The sequence below is a fragment of the Anomaloglossus baeobatrachus genome, chromosome 2 (assembly GCF_048569485.1).
Source record: "Anomaloglossus baeobatrachus isolate aAnoBae1 chromosome 2, aAnoBae1.hap1, whole genome shotgun sequence".
Lineage (NCBI taxonomy): Eukaryota > Metazoa > Chordata > Amphibia > Anura > Aromobatidae > Anomaloglossus > Anomaloglossus baeobatrachus.
In genome coordinates this window covers 474,320,411-474,340,033 of record NC_134354.1, presented here as the reverse complement: position 1 = coordinate 474,340,033, position 19,623 = coordinate 474,320,411, and the positions used below count along the sequence as shown (strand labels likewise).

General features: G+C 52.0%; 1 protein-coding gene across 1 annotated transcript in view; it reads right to left on the bottom strand.

Annotated features, from left to right (window-relative positions):
• Positions 1-19,623, bottom strand: part of ZZEF1 (zinc finger ZZ-type and EF-hand domain containing 1) — a 337,771-nt gene that overhangs the window by 301,949 nt on the left and 16,199 nt on the right. Inside the window, exons 3-4 of the mRNA XM_075336372.1 lie at positions 17,963-18,157; positions 16,285-16,456 (exon numbers count right to left, since the gene is read on the bottom strand). Coding sequence (XP_075192487.1) covers positions 16,285-16,456; positions 17,963-18,157 — 367 coding nt within the window. The remainder of the gene's footprint in view (positions 1-16,284; positions 16,457-17,962; positions 18,158-19,623) is intronic.

Below are 19,623 nucleotides of genomic sequence, written 5' to 3'. Positions count from 1 at the left end.
GTCTTGATTTGGAAGCCTGCAACCCTTTATGCTGGCTAGCGACAAGGACAAGAGTGCTTCCGAGCGGCGCAGGGATGCCGTACGATCGATGAAGAGTCTGAGTGCTCTCACCAGATCGAATCAAGTGCAAATCCTTTTCACATTGGTGAACTGGATGAAGACAAACAGAGGGTACGGATACCCTGATTGAGATGAAAGGGGGGATTCCACCTTAGGGAGAAATTCCGGAACCGGACGCAGAACCCCTTGACCTGGTGAGACACCGGGAAGGGGACCTTGCACGACAATGCTGCCCCGACAGACACTCTCCGAAGTGAAGTGACTGCCCCTAGGAAAACCACTTTCTGCGAAAGGCGTGAGAGAGAAAAATCCCTCATAGGCTCGAATGGTGGTTTCTGCAGAACCATCAGCACCCTGTTCAAATCACAGGGTTCTAACAGTCGTTTGTAAGGAAGGACTAAGCGGCAAACCCCCTGCAGGAACGTGCGTACTTGAGGTAGTCTTGCTAGGCGCTTCTGAAAAAAATACAGAGAGCGCTGAGATTTGTCCCTTAAGGGAACCGAGCAACAAACCTTTTTCCAATCGAATTGCAGGAAGGAAAGAAAGTAGGCAAGGCAATTGGCCAGGGAGAAACTCCCTGAGCAGAGGACCAAGATAAGAATATCTTCCACGTTCTGTGGTAGATCTTGGCAGATGTGTGTTTTCTGGCCTGTCTCATAGTGGTAATGACCCCTTGAGATAACCCTGCAGATGCTAGGATCCAGGACTCAATTGCCACACAGTAAGGTTGAGGGTCGCAGAATTCAGAAGGAAAAAACGACCCTTGAGACAGCAAGTCTGGTCGGTCTGATAGTTCCCCCGGTTGGCCTACCGTGAGATGCCACAGATCCGGGTACCACGACCTCGTTGGCCATTTTGGAGCGACGAGGATGGCGCGGCGGCAGTCGGACCTGATCTTGCGTAACACTCTGGGCAACAGTGCCAGAGGAGGGAACGCATAAGGGAGTTGAAACTGCGACCAATCCTGAACGAAGGCGTCTGCCGCCAGAGCTCTGTGATCGTGAGACCGCGCCATGAATGCCGGGACCTTGTTGTTATGCTGAGACGCCATTAGGTCGACGTCCGGCATCCCCCAGCGGCAACAGATCTCCTGAAACACGTCCGGGTGAAGGGACCATTCCCCTGCATCCATGCCCTGGCGACTGAGAAAGTCTGCTTCCCAGTTTTCTACGCTCTGGATGTGAACTGTGGATATGGTGGGTGCTGTGGCTTCCACCCACAGCAGAATCCGCCGGACTTCCTGGAAGGCTTGCCGACTGCGTGTCCCACCTTGGTGGTTGATGTAAGCCACCGCTGTGGAGTTGTCCGACTGAATTCGGATCTGCCTGCCTTCCAGCCACTGCTGGAACGCTTTTAGGGCAAGATACACTGCCCTGATCTCCAGAACATTGATCTGAAGTGAGGACTCTTGCTGAGTCCACGTACCCTGAGCCCTGTGGTGGAGAAAGATCGCTCCCCACCCTGACAGACTCGCGTCCGTCGTGACCACCGCCCAGGACGGGGTTAGGCAAGATTTCCCTTTCGATAATTAGGTGGGAAGAAGCCACCACCGAAGGGAAGCTTTGGTTGCTTGAGAGAGGGAGACGTTCCTGTCTAGGGACGTCGGCATCCTGTCCCACTTGCGTAGGATGTCCCATTGAAGAGGACGCAGGTGAAACTGCGCGAAAGGGACTGCTTCCATTGCTGCCACCATCTTCCCCAGGAAGAGCATGAGGCGCCTCAAGGGGTGTGACCGACCTTGAAGGAGTGATTGTACCCCTGTCTGTAGTGAACGCTGTTTGTCCAGCAGAAGCTTCACTATCGCTGGAAGAGTAAGAAACTCCATGCCAAGATATGTCAGCGATTGGACCGGTGTCAGATTTGACTTTGGAAAATTGATGATCCACCTGAAACTCTGTAGAATCTCCAGAGTAACGTTGAGGCTGTGTTGGCATGCCTCTTGAGAGGGTGCCTTGACCAGCAGATCGTCTAAGTAGGGTATCACTGAGTGACCCTGAGAGTGGAGGACCGCAACTACTGTAGCCAAGACCTTGGTGAAAACCCTTGGGGCTGTCGCCAGGCCGAACGGCAGTGCCGCGAACTGAAGGTGTTCGTCTCCTATGGCGAAGCGCAAGAAGCGCTGATGCTCTGGAGCAATTGGTACGTGGAGATAAGCATCCTGATATCGATCGATGCTAGGAAATCTCCTTGGGACATTGAGGCGATGACGGAGCAGAGGGATTCCATCCGGAACCGCCTGGTCCTTACGTGTTTGTTGAGCAGTTTTAGGTCCAAAACAGGACAGAAGGACCTGTCCTTCTTTGGAACCACAAACAGGTTGGAGTAGAAACCGTGACCCTGTTGCTGAAGAGGAACCGGGACCACCACTCCTTCTGCCTTCAGAATGCCCACCGCCTGCAGCAGAGCCTTGGCTCTCTCGGGAGGCGGAGATGTTCTGAAGAATCGAGTCGGAGGACGAGAGCTGAACTCTATCCTGTAACCGTGAGACAAAATGTCTCTCACCCAACGGTCTTTTACTTGTGGCAGCCAGGTGTCGCAAAAGCGGGAGAGCCTGCCACCGACCGAGGATGCGGTGTGAGGAGGCCGTAAGTCATGAGGAAGCCGCCTTGGTAGCGGCGCCTCTGGCGGTCTTTTTAGGGCGGGATTTAGACCGCTACGCGTCGGAGTTCCTCTGATCCTTCTGAGGCCTTTTGGACGAGGAGAATTGGATCTGCCTGCGCCCCGCAAGGACCGAACCTCGACTGTCCCCTCCTCTGTTGGGGTATGATCGGTGTAGCCTGAGGAAAGGATGTATCCTTTCCCTTGGATTGTTTGATGATTTCATCCAGTCGCTCACCAAACAAGCGGTCGCCAGAGAATGGCAAACTGGTTAGGCACTTTTTTGGAAGCAGAATCTGCCTTCCATTCCCACAACCACAAGGCTCTGCGTATTACCACTGAATTGTCGGACGCAACCGCCTTCCGGCTCGCCGAGTCCAGGACAGCATTAATGGCGTATGACGCAAACGCTGACGTTTGAGACGTTAAAGACGCAGCCTGCGACGCAGACATACGTGTGACTGCCTCAATTTGCGCTTGAGCCGCTGAGACCGCTTGGAGCGCCCAGACGGCTGCGAAAGCTGGAGCAAAGACACGGCAATAGCTTCATAGATGGATTTCAACCAGAGCTCCATCTGTCTGTCAGTGGCATCTTTGAGTGAAGCCATATCTTCCACTGCAACTAAGGATTTAGCCGCTGGAGATAGGAGGTCCACATTGGAACACTGAACCCAGCCCTTGACAACGTCAAAAGGGAAGAGATAACGTGTATCCTTAAGGCGTTTTGAAAAAACGATATCTGGACAAGCCTGGTGGTTCTGGACTGCCTCCCTGAAGTCAGAGTGATCCAGAAAGCGTACTCCATGTACGCTTGGGGAACCTGAAACGGAACTTCTCCTGCTGAGAAGCTGACTCCTCAGGCGTAGGAGCTGAGGGAGAAATAACCAACATATGATTGATGGACGCCGTAAGATCGTTCACTACGGTGTCACAATCAGGTGTATCCAGGTAGAGAACGTTCTCAGGATCAGAATCCTGACCAGATACCTCCGCCTTATCATAGAGAGAGTCCCCATGCTGAGACCCTGAATGATGCGGTGACGTCGAGGGATGCTCCCAGCGAGGTCGCTTAGGGGGTCTGGGACTGCGGTCCGAGTCAGACCCCTCACCCTGGGATCCCTGAGACACTCCAGGAGCACCTTGTTGTACCAACTGGGGGGGGGGGACCAGGGGCAATGAATCAACAGAGCCCATGGTCTGAGGGACCGGTCTGGACTGCAAGGCTTCTAGTATGTTAGCCATAGTCTCAGAAAGTCTGAAGTAAATACTGCAAACTCCGTCCCCATCACCTGGACCATTAGCAGAGACTCCGGCTGAGTAAGTTCCACAAGGGCCGTGCATTGCATACAATTGGGGTCCGTGGAACCTGCCGGCAGTATAGCCGTACATGCTGTACAGGCTGCATAGAAAAACCTGTGCTTCTGCACCCTTGTTTTTCACAGACGATATGCTGTTATCTCCCCCGAACTCAAGGAGGGTATATAGCCAAAATACAAAAGTGCGACCGAACAGTGCAATGTATAGCGTACAAGCATATATCTATATGTGCATTTCGGCACTAGTGGGGTCAGCACCACAGGTGCTGCTTACCGCCCGGTCACAGCGGGTGTGTGACCACCAGAATCCCTGCCAGGGTCTTCCCAAACTTGTCTCTTTTCTCAGTCACAGAAAAAAACTGACATGAATGGCTGCCGGCGTCCTGTGTAGAGGAGGAGGCCGTGGGCGTGCCCCAGAAAGTGCGGGAATCCGGTTTCACACTGTGTACAGTGAGAGGGGTGGAGTATGCAAAGCATGCTCCATCTCTCAGCGCTGCCGTGCTGTGCAGCGTCACGCCCTTACCCTGACTGGCAGGCCAGTGGGCGGTAACGAAGTGAGAGTAGGCCGCAAAAGCCGGGGACTAGAGTGATAAGCGCGGCCCGGCATATAAGCCCTGGTCGGCGCGGAAGTCCCCGGCGCACCACAAGTCCCAGCCGCGCCTGAGATAAAAATGGCAGCGGCGGTTAGCGCGGCAGTCCCTCAATCCTCTAACACACCCAGCACGCTGTAGTGTGCGATGGCACCAGTGCGGGCAGCGCCGCCATCCCTGGCGCACTAACACACCCAGCAGTGCTGCCGTGTGTCTGTGCGCGGTCCCCTTCATGGGGACACAGAGTACCTCAGCGTAGCAGGGCCATGTCCCTGAGGATACTCGGCTCCTATCCAGCAGATTCCCAGGGGCTGTGGATGGAGCACGGCCTCAGTGCCTGGAGACCGATAAGATCCCACTTCACCCAGAGCCCTAAGGGGATGGGGAAGGAAAGCAGCATGTGGGCTCCAGCCTCCGTACCCGCAATGGGTACCTCAACCTTAACAAACACCGCCGACAAAAGTGGGGTGAGAAGGGAGCATGCTGGGGGCCCTAGTATGGGCCCTCTTTTCTTCCATCCGACATAGTCAGCAGCTGCTGCTGACTAAACAGTGGAGCTATGCGTGGATGTCTGACCTCCTTCGCACAAAGCATGAAAACTGAGGAGCCCGTGATCCCACGGGGGGTGTATAGGCAGAAGGGGAGGGGCCTTACACTTTTAAGTGTAATACTTTGTGTGGCCTCCGGAGGCAGTAGCTATACACCCAACTGTCTGGGTCTCCCAATAGAGCGACAAAGAAAGGGAGACGTTCCTGTCGAGGGACGTCGACTTCCTGTCCCATTTGCGGAGAATGTCCCATTGAAGTGGACGCAGATGAAACTGCGCAAAAGGAACTGCCTCCATTGCTGCTACCATCTTCCCTAAGAAGTGCATGAGGCGCCTCAAGGGGTGTGACTGGCCTTGAAGGAGAGATTGCACCCCTGTCTGTAGTGAACGCTGTTTGTCCAGCGGAAGCTTCACTATCGCTGAGAGAGTATGAAACTCCATGCCAAGATATGTCAGTGATTGGGCCGGTGTCAGATTTGACTTTGGAAAATTGATGATCCACCCGAAACTCTGGAGAGTCTCCAGAGCAATGTTCAGGCTGTGTTGGCATGCCACTTGAGAGGGTGCCTTGACAAGGAGATCGTCTAAGTAAGGGATCACCGAGTGTCCCTGAGAGTGCAGAACTGCTACTACTGTTGCCATGACCTTGGTGAAGACCCGTGGGGCTGTCGCCAGGCCGAAAGGCAGTGCCACGAACTGAAGGTGTTCGTCCCCTATGGCGAAACGCAGGAAGCGCTGATGCTCTGGAGCAATCGGTACGTGGAGATAAGCATCTTTGATGTCGATTGATGCTAGGAAATCTCCTTGGGACATTGAGGCGATGACGGAGCGGAGCGATTCCATCCGGAACCGCCTGGTTTTTACGTGTTTGTTGAGCAGTTTTAGGTCCAGAACAGGACGGAAGGATCCGTCCTTTTTCGGCACCACGAACAAGTTGGAGTAAAAACCGTGACCCTGTTGCTGAAAAGGAACAGGGATCACCACTCCTTCTGCCTTCAGAGTGCACACCGCCTGAAGAAGAGCATCGGCTCGCTCGGGGGGAGGAGATGTTCTGAAGAATCGAGTCGGAGGACGAGAGCTGAACTCTATCCTGTAACCGTGAGACAGAATGTCTCTCACCCAACGGTCTTTTACCTGTGGCAGCCAGGCGTCGCAAAAGCGGGAAAGCCTGCCACCGACCGAGGATGCGGTGTGAGGAGGCCGAAAGTCATGAGGAGGCCGCTTTGGGAGCGGTTCCTCCGGCGGTCTTTTTAGGACGTGACTTAGACCGCCATGAATCGGAGTTCCTCTGATCCTTCTGAGGCCTTTTGGACGAGGAGAATTGAGACCTGCCCGCGGACCGAAAGGACCGAAACCTCAATTGTACCTTCCGTGGTTGAGGTCTGTTTGGTTTGGACTGGGGTAAGAATGAGTCCTTTCCCTTGGATTGTTTAATGATTTCATCCAATCGCTCACCAAACAGGCGGTCGCCAGAAAATGGCAAACCGGTTAAGAACTTTTTGGAAGCAGAGTCTGCCTTCCATTCACGTAGCCACATGGCCCTGCGGACTGCCACCGAATTGGCGGATGCTACCGCCGTACGGCTCGCAGAGTCCAGGACAGCACTAATGGCGTAGGACGCAAACGCCGACGCCTGAGAGGTTAAGGACACCACTTGCGGAGCAGACGTACGTGTGACTGCATTAATCTGCGCATGACAAGCTGAGATAGCTTGGAGTGCCCATACGGCTGCGAATGCTGGAGCAAAAGACGCGCCGATAGCTTCATAGATGGATTTCAACCAGAGCTCCATCTGTCTGTCAGTGGCATCTTTGAGTGAAGCCCCATCTTCCACTGCAACTATGGATCTAGCCGCCAGTCTGGAGACTGGAGGATCCACCTTGGGACACTGAGCCCAGCCCTTGACAACGTCAGGGGGGAAGGGATAACGTGTATCCTTAAGGCGCTTGGAAAAGTAGGATTTTTGTGTACTCACCGTAAAATCTCTTTCTCTTAGTCTTCATTGGGGGACACAGGACCATGGGTTATGCTGCTGTCACTAGGAGGCTGACACTAAGTAAACAGAAAAAGTTAGCTCCTCCCCAGCAGTATAACCCCTGAGCCGGAGGCGGGCTCAATCAGTTTAGTGCACAAGCAGTAGGAGGAGAACCAACAATCCTGGATAAAACAAGGTAAAAAACTATGACGAACAGTCGTGTGACCAGTGACCTGGGAATATGGGCACTGGGGAAACAGGCATGTCATATATAACAAAAAACACAAGCAGGGTGGGTGCTGTGTCCCCCAATGAAGACTAAGAGAAAGAGATTTTACGGTGAGTACACAAAAATCCTACTTTCTCTGTCGTTTCATTGGGGGACACAGGACCATGGGACGTCCAAAAGCAGTCCCTGGGTGGGAAGAAAACCATCACCGGAGATAGGAAGGAAGTCGCTTCCCCTTGCCGGGCTGACCCGGACCTACAAGCGCCTACGTTGTTACAGGTGTGCCACTGCCACCCGCAAACCTTACACCAAGGCTGGCCTCTGCCGAAGCTTGAGTGAGAACCTGTTAGAAACTAGTAACGGTACGCCGACTAGATCGGGTGGCGGACCAGAGGACCTGGTTGACCGACGTCTGGAGCCCAATCGTTCAAGGGTGCCCCTTGCTCGGTAGACCGCGGCGGAAGTCCGACCTTCATGCGATAGTCTTCATATATGGAGGACAGGATCCATGTGATATTCAGGCCCTTGGCGCCGGCCTATGCTTCCTGGGAAAGGGTGGAAGGATGGACTGACAGTCGGTGTAACCGACAAAAAAATGGTGTCCTGCAGACACGAAAGACTGAGGGCTCGTACCAGCCCTAGAACGAACTATGCCTCTTTCAGGCTGAGAGGGGAGCCTAGAACCGACAAAAAACGAAACCTAAAGTCCTCTTCTGGAAGGAAAGCCGAGGTGTCTCGGACAGAAACGAAGGGTTCTGGCTGGAGCCCCCCCCTTATCCTGCTGGCGGAGCGGAAAAAGGGGGAGAAAAGACTACGAGAGGGCTGTCCGCCCTGATGCCGTCTGTAAAAACCAGATGGCCACGAGGAGCCCACCTATCAAAAACAGGTGGGAGCAGGGAAAAAAGGGGTACCTTGAGCAAACTCATCACTGGATTATGGTCCCACTTTTCTAGTGAACGATGAAAAACGCCGAGCCAGATGGACGTTTCTCTGAGCGAAGGCCCTGATTGATGGAAAGTGAAAAGTCTCTGAAGATGCGGTCCTCACACCACAGGGGGAGCTCTTTCCAAGTGGAAATAAATCTTCGAGGGAACTGGATTCCAGGCCCTCCTCAATGTCTGTCATCATCTTGTTCACAGACCTGACCGAGCCAGCATCCGGGATCCACTGGTGAGGCCATGGAACCTGGGACTTCTGAGTCCTGGTAGAATCTGGTGGTCTGGAAGGAGCCACGGGGCATCTGCGAGGAGATGAGTAAGTTATGCAAAACTATGCTCGCCTGGGCCACTCCCGAGCTATCGCCTGCCTAGGTCCCTCTTGAGAAACCTCGAGATCATGGAAAGCCGCGGGAAGATGCACGAGAGCCTGAACAGGCTACACGACCGGTCTAGGGCGTCGTCCTCTATTCCAGAGCAGGTGGCGTACTCGACGCACCATTGACTTGAGAGTTGGATCGGAAGGCCAAAAAGTCACGACTGGAGGTCTTCCTTCGCCAGAGATCTGGCTGTTGATATCCCTGTTGGAGCCCTTTACCTACGCGAGACCTATCCTACCGCGGAAATCGGCCGTCCAAACGTCCACGCTCGGGATGTGCTGCCGAGATTAGCGAATGAAAGAGCCCGTCCCAGAGCAAGAACCTCTTGGCCTCTTCCCTTGCCATGACGCTCCCTGCGTCTTCCTGGTGGATGATGCACATCACTGCTGTGGCATGGTCCGACTGGAACCTGACTGGACAATACGACCCAGAGAAGAAATTGTAACCGGGCTAACCGAATGGCTCTGAGTCCGGAATGTTGAAGGGGAGACGACACTCTAGGGGTGTCCCTCGGGACCGTGCCGAGGAATGGTGGGGTAGCATACCCTAGTACGGGAGGCTGGTGACGGTTGATAATAAGCTCCAGAGGAGGAAAGGGAAGCTTCTCAGGGATGGTTGCGAAGATTGGTCCTCTAGGAGGAGATTGGCCGGTCACCCTCGAAGACGGAACCTTCCTGACCCCGTTCTTCAGTGTGTTCCGTTGGAGAGTCTGGGATGAAATCTGGTATGTGCACCATCGCTAACACCGCCACAGACTGTCGAGGACTCGCATAGCAAAAAACCGAAGGGAAAAAACGGGAGCGGGAGGCAAAGAGCCGCGGGACCCTGTGCCAGGAGGGAAACTGCTCCTGCGTGAGGAGTAGCAACCCTTGAACGGCTCGAATACCGTGCCTGAGGAGTGATGGACCGGGCCGGGTCTGGGAGGACTCCTTCCTGTAGCTCAGCTACCCTAGTAGCGAAAGGTGATGATGATGATGGTCTAAACCTCAAGGCGAGGATCCTTGAAGGGAGACTCTGGGTCTCCCGGTCGTTCCTGGGCAGAGAGAGCCTGAGGATGCGTAGGGATCGTGATCCCTGCAAGCACTGTTAGAAAGCTGGGACGGTCTGCAGCCACGCAAGGCGGAGACGGCTGTTGTAGGGATAAAGGCTCCCTGACGAACCTAGCGTGAGGGAACGAGTCCTGGTGCATCAGGGCCGATGCCGGGAAAGGGATGTACCCTTCCCTTACGTAGCCAGTCTACCCTGACGTAGCCTAGGGGATAAACTGGACTCGCCTATCTCCGAAAGGGCGATCCCGAGAGCCGGAAAGGAAGTCAGCGACTTCCTAGATGTCGAATCTGCGTTCCCGATCCCGAGTCAGAGCTCTCGACGGGTAGGTACACTGATGTTAGAGGCTCAGGCCATGTAGCGGGCAGACACCAGATTTTGTGAAGAGAGGGTACTCACTGAAGCTGATAACCAGTCCTGGGACGGCATAGGTGGAGCGCGGACCGCTGCGTAGAGTGTCCGTGGAGTCCCTGCGGAGCGTCACGATAGGGACGAGAAGCCAGGAGGAACCCAGGCGGGTCAAGTACAGGATAGCGTGCCCCTTCATCACGGAGCCCTCTACGAGGAGGGGTAAGACAATATAAAGGACTTACCGCTGGTGAGAATTGTGCCCGGGGAATATCCGTGATCACGCCGTCACACGGCGAACTGGATGTCCACTGAAAACCTGCAGGGGCCCCCACCTTCTTGTCTGCAAGGTGCCATGCCCCCTCTCTCCAGAGCCCTCTGGGGGAATGATAATGACACTAACCCGACTTACCGCAGGTAAATGCCGTGTCTGGTTGTTGTCTGTGATCACTCAGCGACTCCAGTGTGGCATGCCCATTCTCACCGAGACCCATTTTTGGAGAAGGGAATAAAGACGATGACAAGACTTACCACTGGCAAACGTCGTGTCTGGCAGTTGACTGTGAGCACGCGGTAACTCAGCGAGCTCTGGATGTCTTCTGAGCACATCAAGGGTCCGCTCCAAATGACTTAAGGGGGACCTGCGTGCATGTAGATAAGAGGGCTGTCCGTAGCCTTACGGCCTGACTCACCAATTCCAGCAGGCCTTTAGTCATGCGCCAAAACATCCAGGTCCTGCTCGGAGTCCAGCAGAGGTGGAAAGCCTGGGCCATCACCCGAGAGGTCGGAAGACTGCCGGAGAAAAAGCAGTCTGGACCTGGGGAATAAGGTGGAAAACAGGGGGGCCACAAAAGACGAGACCTGTAGGGTCCGCTTCTAGCATAGGGAAAGGTCCCTGGTACGAGACTCACCTCCCCGAGGGGATTGCGCTAGACCTATGGAAGGTATAACCGAGTATTGGCCGGGGACGCAGCGCATGCGCGCGAAGCTGAGGGACGGCGGCGAGGGGATCTATGGCCTGAGACAGGGCATTAACCCGCCGGAGGGGACTAAACTAAAATCTCGAGCTGGGAGCGCGATATAAAAAAGGTGAAGCAAAACAAGTGCCCGAAAAGTACTGTAAGAGTTAAGGTGTAAAAAACTCATGTATGTAAAATTTTTAATAAAAATCGACCTAAAATAAAAAATACCCACTAAAGAAAAGTGTGTTTTATTTTCTCCCCCGGAAAAAGAAGGTGATGCTGCGGCCTCAGTAAACCCAGACTAGTAGTCTGGAATAACTCCCATTCTCTTCTCTTTTTTTTTTTTTTTTTTTTCTTTCTTTATTTAAAATGGACGCTGTGAGCGGGAAAAAAATATCCCCCACCCCCCAAGTGATGCCTGGAGCACGGCGGAGGGCGGGAACGGAGAGGCCGGCGTCCAATAGCGCCGTGCGGGAGGCGGGCCTGGGGACGCCGAGGACAGGGCCGAAGCCGGGGGCTAAATTTTGAAGGTGCCGGGGCGGGCAGAGGCCGCGCCGGCGGACCCGGCCGCAGGCGGCGGCGGAGAGGATCCTCGGCGCGCTGTGCGGGATGCGGCCTGGGCACGCCGAGGACGGGGCCTAAGCAGAGGTACCGTCGCGGGCAGAGGTAGCGCCGGGGGACCCGACCGCAGGCGGCGGCGAGGATCCTCGGCGCGCTGTGCGGTAGGCGGCCTGGGGGACCGAGGACAGTGGCCGAGCCGAGGTGCCGTTGCGGGCAGAGGCAGCGCCGGCGGACCCGACCTCAGGTGGCGGCGGCGTTTGAAGCCGTTAAAGGTACAGGGGCAGCGCCGGCGGACCCGGCCGCAAGCGGCGGCGCAGCAGCGATGCGGGGCCGCCCGACCTCGGAGTCGGCAGGGAGCTCCACGGACGCAGCGGGGGAGTCCGGCGAGTAGGCCCAGACCGGGGCCTAAATTTCTGCAGCCGTCCGAGGGGGGAGAAGGTAGGGGTCCTACCTGATCCGCGGCGCGCTGTCCAGTGTGCAGGCTGAGACTCTGCACATGCTCCTGTGTGCTCCGCTCAGCGAAGGAATGGCTGCGGGCACCAGGAAGCAGGCTGAAGAAGGCGGGGAGTTGGACGCCATTGGGGTGGAAGCCCCTAAATGTAGCAGCGTTGTCCCATCCAAAAAATCCAGATGCGCTGCGGAGGTCCAGTCCCTGCTGTATGCCCCTTGCGACCCTTTGGGGTGGTACCGCAGGGTGAATAGGGGTGCCCAGAAAAGTTCAGCCCCGCGTGCCAACCGGGGAGTGGTACCGTGGAATTGGACGGGGGAGAGGGCCCGACGACTCAAGCCTCTGCGACCCAGGGGAGTGGTACCCACACGGGCTGCGAGAGCTGAGGTAGAGAAAAGATACCTGCAGAAAAGAAAATTACCACAGATGAGAGCGACGAGCGTCGCCGAGAAAAAATGAAAAAATAACGCAAAAAATCAAGTGGCTGAAGGGGGCCCAGTCGGCCCACATCAGCCTCCTACGACACTAAGCAAAAAACTGATTGAGCCCGCCTCCGGCTCAGGGGTTATACTGCTGGGGAGGAGCTAACTTTTTCTGTTTACTTAGTGTCAGCCTCCTAGTGACAGCAGCATAACCCATGGTCCTGTGTCCCCCAATGAAACGACAGAGAAAAACGCTTATCTGGACAAGCTCGGTGTTTCTGGACTGCCTCTCTGAAGTCAGAGTGATCCAGAAACGTACTCAATGTACGCTTGGGAAACCTGAAACGGAATTTCTCCTGCTGAGAAGCTGACTCCTCAATTGGAGGAGCTGGGGGAGAAATATCCAACACCTGATTGATGGTCGCTATAAGGTCATTCACTATGGCGTCACCTTCAGGTGTATCTAGGTTGAGAGCGGCCTCAGGATCAGAATCCTGATCTGCTACCTCCGCTTCATCATCCGGAGAGTCCTCCTGCTGAGACCCTGAACAGTGTGATGAAGTCGAGGGAATTTCCCAGCGAGCCCGCTTAGGCGGCCTGGGACTGCGGTCCGTGTCAGAGACCTCACCCTGGGACCTATGAGTCACCCCAGGAGCACTTTGCTGCTCCAACTGATAGGGGCCTGGGGTCAATGATTCAACAGTGCCCGGGGCCTGAGTCACCGGCCTGGACTGTAAGGCTTCTAGTATCTTAGCAGACCATTTATCCATACTCTCAGACAGTTTGTCAGCAAATACTGCAAACTCCGTCCCTATCACCTGGACAGTGGTAGCAGGTGGTTCCACCTGGGCCACCAGTAGCAGAGGCTCCGGCTGAGTAAGTGCCACAGGGGCCGAGCATTGCACACAATGAGGGTCGGTGGAACCAGCCGGTAGTATAGCCGCACATGAGGTACAGGTTGCAAAGTAAGCCTGTGCTTTGGCACCCTTGCTTTTTGCGGACGACATGCTGTTGTCTCCTCTGAGTACAATCCAGGAGGGTATATAGCCAAAAATCAACAGTGCGACCGTACAGTGTAAATGTATAGCATATAAGCCTATATATATATATATGTACACTTCGGCACTCAGTGGGGCCAGCACCACAGGTGCTGCTTACCGACCGCTCAAAGCGGTTGTGTGATCACCAGATTCCCTGCCTGGGCCTCCCAGAGCCGTGTTGTCTCTCCTCTCCAGCGTCAGAAGTGCTGACAGGAATGGCTGCCGGTGTTCTGTGGGGAGGAGGGGGCCGTGGGCGTGCCCTAGAAAGTGCGGGAATCTGGTGCCCCACGGTGCTCAGTGAGGGGGGAGGAGGATACAAAGTATGCTCCAGCCCTCAGCGCTGAAGTCCTGTGCAGCGTCTTGCCCTTCCCCTGACTGGCAGGCCTGGGGGCGGGAATATGCGATACTAGGCCGCAAAAGCCGGGGACTAAAGTTATAAGCGCGGCCGGCAAATAAGCGCGGTCGGCGCGGTAGTCCCCGGCGCACTAACACACCCAGCAGTGCTGCAGTGTGTATGGCACAAGCGCTCCATGCGCGGTACCCAAGGGGACACAGAGTACCTCACAGTAGCAGGGCCTTGTCCCTGACGATACCCGGCTCCTGTCCAGCAGATTCCCCAGGGGCTGCGGAGGGAGCACGGTCCCAGTGCCTGGAGACCGATTAGGATCCCACTTCACCCAGAGCCCATTAAGGGATGGGGAAGGAAAACAGCATGTGGCTCCTGCCTATGTACCCGCAATGGGTACCTCAACCTTAACAACACCGCCGACCAGAGTGGGGTGAGAAGGGAGCATGCTGGGGGCCCTGTTATGGGCCCTCTTTTCTTCCATCCGACATAGTCAGCAGCTGCTGCTGACTAAGATGTGGAGCTATGCGTGGATGTCAGCCTCCTTCGCACAAAGCATAAAAACTGAGGAGCCCGTGAGGCACGGGGGGTGTATAGGCAGAAGGGGAGGGGCTTTACACTTTTAAGTGTAATACTTTGTGTGGCCTCCGGAGGCAGAAGCTATACACCCAATTGTCTGGGTCTCCCAATGGAGCGACAAAGAAATATGTATTTACGGTTATTTCCATAGGAGTGGCATAAAGCACTGCTGACAGCACGCTTATGGCCTCCACTTAAGCCTTTCCCGACTGGGAGAACAATTATTAGGCGAGTATTGGGATCATATCCTCATTTTCATGCAGATTTTCCAGCTCCACGCTGTATCAGATCAACAGTGTGGCCGCATTCTGAAAGGGGCCTGTCCGATTGAGACATCCCCTATATTTACTGCCATTTTGGTGCTTTGACTACAGTTTGCCTGTTATCTGGGGAACGTGCCAGCTGTTTCATGACGCCCAAACAACCTGCTCCGATACTGCAGCCACATATATTGTAATGTAAGACGCTGCAGCATTTCAGTGGAAATGTCATGTAAAATGCTGGCCAGGGAGGGGATGACGAGGATGACTAGCCACAGAAGTATGTCAGGTATGACAGGTCTCTCCCTATGCATACACCAGGGAGAAGCTGCCGGGGCCATACCTCTGACTACTCAGCACATCCCAGCTGCAATATCAAGTATGAGTGCTCTAAGCACTGCAGTGTTTCATTGTACAGTGGAACCTCGGTTAACGAGTAACCCAGTTAGCGAGTATTTCGCTTAATGAGCAAAGCTTGCTGTAAATTTGTAACTAACTTTACGACCAAGCTTTGCTGTACGAGCAAAATACTCACCGCACACACTTCCGGTTCCGTACATCCACCACACTGTGACCCACTCTTGCAGTCTGCACAAACACGCACATATTATGCTCACCTTACCTTCCGTTCCATCGTCGGCCTCCTGGATCTTGTAATTCGCCGCTACAGGATGTGTATCGGTAACCATCGCGATGATGGAGGATCTTCCGCTGTCAGCCGATACTCAAAGTCAGCGAGCTGACCAATCAGAGGCAAGCGGCTCCTGCCTTTGACGTCAGTGCCCTGGCAGCAAAAGTTCCTCCTTCGTCAAGATGGTTCCCAGATACACACCCTGTACCGGCGAACTACAGGAACCATGAGGCCGGCGATGGGACGGAAGGTAAGATGAGCATAATATGTGTGTGCGTGTGTGTTTGTGGAATGGTACAATAGGGGACCAGGATGGGACATTGAACAAGTTGTGGAGGATCGAATTGTCTGCATTGCAGTTATTTCCTATGGGAAATTTTGCTTTGCTAGACGAGTAACTTGGTTTACAAGCACACTCCCAGAACAGATTGTTCTCGTTAACCAAGGTTCCACTGTATAACATATGTGATGGCAATGTGCTCTATGCACGCCTCAGCTATGTGCATGTATACTACTAGGTGACCACAACCTCCATTAAGGATTGGATTGACTGGTTGCTTTATCAGTATTTCGCCCCTGTGCTGCCCCCGGCTTCATCATGGGGTCTGCTGCATTCTGAAATGCATTGATTTTATTAACTAGTGTTGGAAGTAAAGCTGACTTTTTCCATGATGTTTTATGACTGCCGTATGATTGTGCTGAGAGATGCCCTTTAAGGCTTCTTTTCCAAAACCTTCTCCGCAGCTCTCAGTTGTTACATACGTCTTTAATACATCATTAACCTTTGCGATGCTCTAACATATCTCCAAAATGACTTTCAAGCTGTCAATTTCTGAATGGCTGCCGTACCTGAAGAGCAACATTCATGAACTGGAAGGGGGGGAACCCATAGCTTACTGAAGAGAAACCGGCTTTGTTTTCCACTCTCCTTTAAATAATAGGTTGGGTAAGATTTTCTTAAGACAGGTAGCGCTGTAGTTAGACAATATCTTAAGCCAAAAAGGGCATACCGTATCCAGTGAGAGCGGGCACTGCCGTCTGACTGCCAGTAAGAAGCGGTCTCGCCGTTCGTCATCTTGTCTATATCTGATGAGTTAGATGAGGTTTCGATGCTGCTGTAACACTTTGTTACGGTTTTAAATTTCAGAGATTCATCACTGGCACTGAGAACAGCAGACGAGTCTGGAAAATAGGCAAATATTACAAGGATTGTTGAGGAACAGGAGAAAACGCTCCAACGTTACCCTTATCATGTACGTTCCTTACACTCTCAATGCTCGTCCAGTGAAACAACATTCCATATTATGCAAGGACAGGAGTATACGTTATTTGCAATGGATGACATAACACTACAGCATACAACCATGGGGGAAGTGATATCATTATGTAGGACATATCACTGCGTCATAGACCATGCACGGCGGTGTGAAGAGACAGGCGTTCTTCTGGTGTCATACTGTTTACACCCATAGCTCTCATACTGAGGGGCTCGTCTAAGTGGTCAATAGTGATGAGCAAGCATTGCCATGCTCCGTATTAGGAGCAAACAGTTGGATGCACGGATGGGTGAGACTCGAGTACCCCAGTATAATGGAAGCCAATGGAGATCGATCATTTTTCCGGGTAATCTTCCAGAAAAATGCTCAAGTCCCCCATTGACTTCCATTATACTCGGCACTCGAGTCGAGCCCGTTGAGTATCCAACTGCTTGTTCCGAGAACCTCGAGTGGTCAAGTCTCCATTAAGATCAGGTGTTCCTTAAGTGCATGAAATGATCAAATGCTGATTAATCCTAAGGGAAAATCTGATTCAGTGATATAATGGACTACTATACAAAAATGCTAAGAAGCCCTACTGTATACAATAAAAAAGATAGATCACAGGTGTCCTAGGTATACTTAGCCCACATTCAAAATGGCTCTTATGGGTCAAAGAGACCATGCATAGCTTCCAGTGTTAAATGTAACACTTAAAGAGGTTATCCTTAGGATAAGTCATCAATTTCAGATCGTCCAGGTCTGACACCCGACACCCACGTCTATCAGCTGTTCTTTGTGACGGCGGTGGCACCAAGCGCCGGAAATGCTCAGTTCCAAAGCTGTTCCCTCTTCTGATAGTGGCCGCCGCTGGGTACTACATATCCGCCTTCCATTGATCTGAATAGGAGGCGGATGTCCAGTACACAGCAGTGGCCTCTATCAGAAGACAGAGCAACTCCGGAACTGAGCACTTCCAGCTCCCACCACAGGGACTGAGAACAGCTGATCAGCGGGGTGCTGGGTGTCGGACCGCAGTTGATCTGACATTGAGGACTTATCCTAAGGATAGGCCATCAATGTAAAAAGAGTGGACAACCTCCTTAAGTAAAAATCTCCTTACCATATCTTTGCTTCAATAATACCAGTAATGTATACACACAAATTATATATTTATGCATGCATCTTCATTATTATTCAGACTATAAATTAAAGGACAGTAATGAAGTAAATGCTCACTTTATGCCCCTTTACATAGGGACAAAATGTAGAGCTGGTGGAGGAAGGTTGAACTAAATGGACCTAGGTCTTTTTTCAACCTAAGTAACTATGTAACATAGGCACTAAATGCCCAACTTCTGTGTGTATGAGAAAATAATATACTCACAATCAACTGAGAACAAATAAAATGGTGAAACACCAGAAAGCTCACCTTTCTCTTTTTTCAGAAGCCTTTCCAGATAATCCTTCAGTACAGAAGACCTCATGATACATATATTATTGCAGCATTCTAGTATGGGATAAGGGATCACAGTACTGGAAATACGGTTCCGATGCAAAAAGCGCAGAGTCTTTGAAGAATGTAAACTGAGACGATCTTTTGATTTGGAGAATATATCAATAAAGCCTAAAAAAATAATAATAGAGAAATCTAGAATAAATGCTACTTTTTGGTCTTCAAACTTGCATACCAAACTCATATCCCTCAAAAATTAAAAGGGGATTTTCCCATGAACAAAATTCATTGTAATCAATAAATCTTGGAATAATAAGTTCCACAATTAAATGTGTTTAAAAAATGTGTTCCTGTGCTGAGATAAACTTATATATGTTGCTCTGCTATGTACAGTGTAATGGCAGTGTCTGATTGTATAGGGACAGGTCTATATTCACACCACATCTCTTGGGCTGGGGAGGAAGTTAAAAAGTATATAGATATTACGCTTCGGATCACAGCTGATTCTTTTTGTGAGATAATATATATGTATTTTGGGGAAAAAAATTGTCTTGAAAGGTGGGCAACGTCGATAAGAAGGGCTAAAGCTGGCTATAACATGAGATACAGTAGCCGCTACTGGAACATTCACATCCCTATTCCGGACTGCCACATATACTACATGAGCTATTGACTTATCCGTGCAGTCATGTATTTTCAATGGGGAGAAATGACAGTGTAGTGGTTGTGGCTAATCTTGCCTGATAAACACCACCCCGAAAAAAAAAAAAATCACGCCTTGGAACATAACATCCGCCCATCTTTGTCCTGAAATCATGAAGTTGGGAAGTCCCATCTACATCTGATGGTTGTCCGGTCGAGCCACAAATCCTCCCAATTTCCTCTTATGTGAATGAGAACCTCAAGATCCCTCAGTTCTGGGCAACACTCATTCCAAAACAGCAGTGCGGCAGTATAGATTACACGCACTACAATCTTGGTATTGGAATACATACGGTATATGATGGACTAGAATAAGGAAATCATCAGCAATATGTAGGATATTTGTTTCTGAGATTACAGAAAAGCTTCTCAACCGTAGAGACTTTTCCCTCACGAAGCCTGCAAAGGCGATACACGTGGGGTCCTCACCCCTGGCACTACTACCTATTAGCTGTGTGCCTTTAGGAGCCTGGTCATTGGTAACTTATGGGCTCTGTACCCCGGTACTACTCCCTATTCCCTGTGTGCTTCTAGGAGCCTGGCTAATTGTAACTTGTGGGATAAGTGACAACTCTGTTGAGTGAGGGAGGACCCTAAAACTATCCTTATGGATGGCTCTACATAGATAGGGGATACCACATTCAATATCCCCTCTGCCACTTATTACTGGGTTTCCTCTGTACCCTAATAATATATTCTTACCAGGACCATATGCCTGAATCACAATTTATTGTGTTATATATTTTCTCTCAGGTTACAGGAACCAGGGCGGGTGCATAATATATGGTTGATTCCACCAGACATGATATGCACATTTGACCATAGATTTATATCTACCGCTATATACTTGTGATTTCAGTACAGGTTCACACACACTACATTATAATATAATATAATATTATATATATATATATATATATATATATATATATATA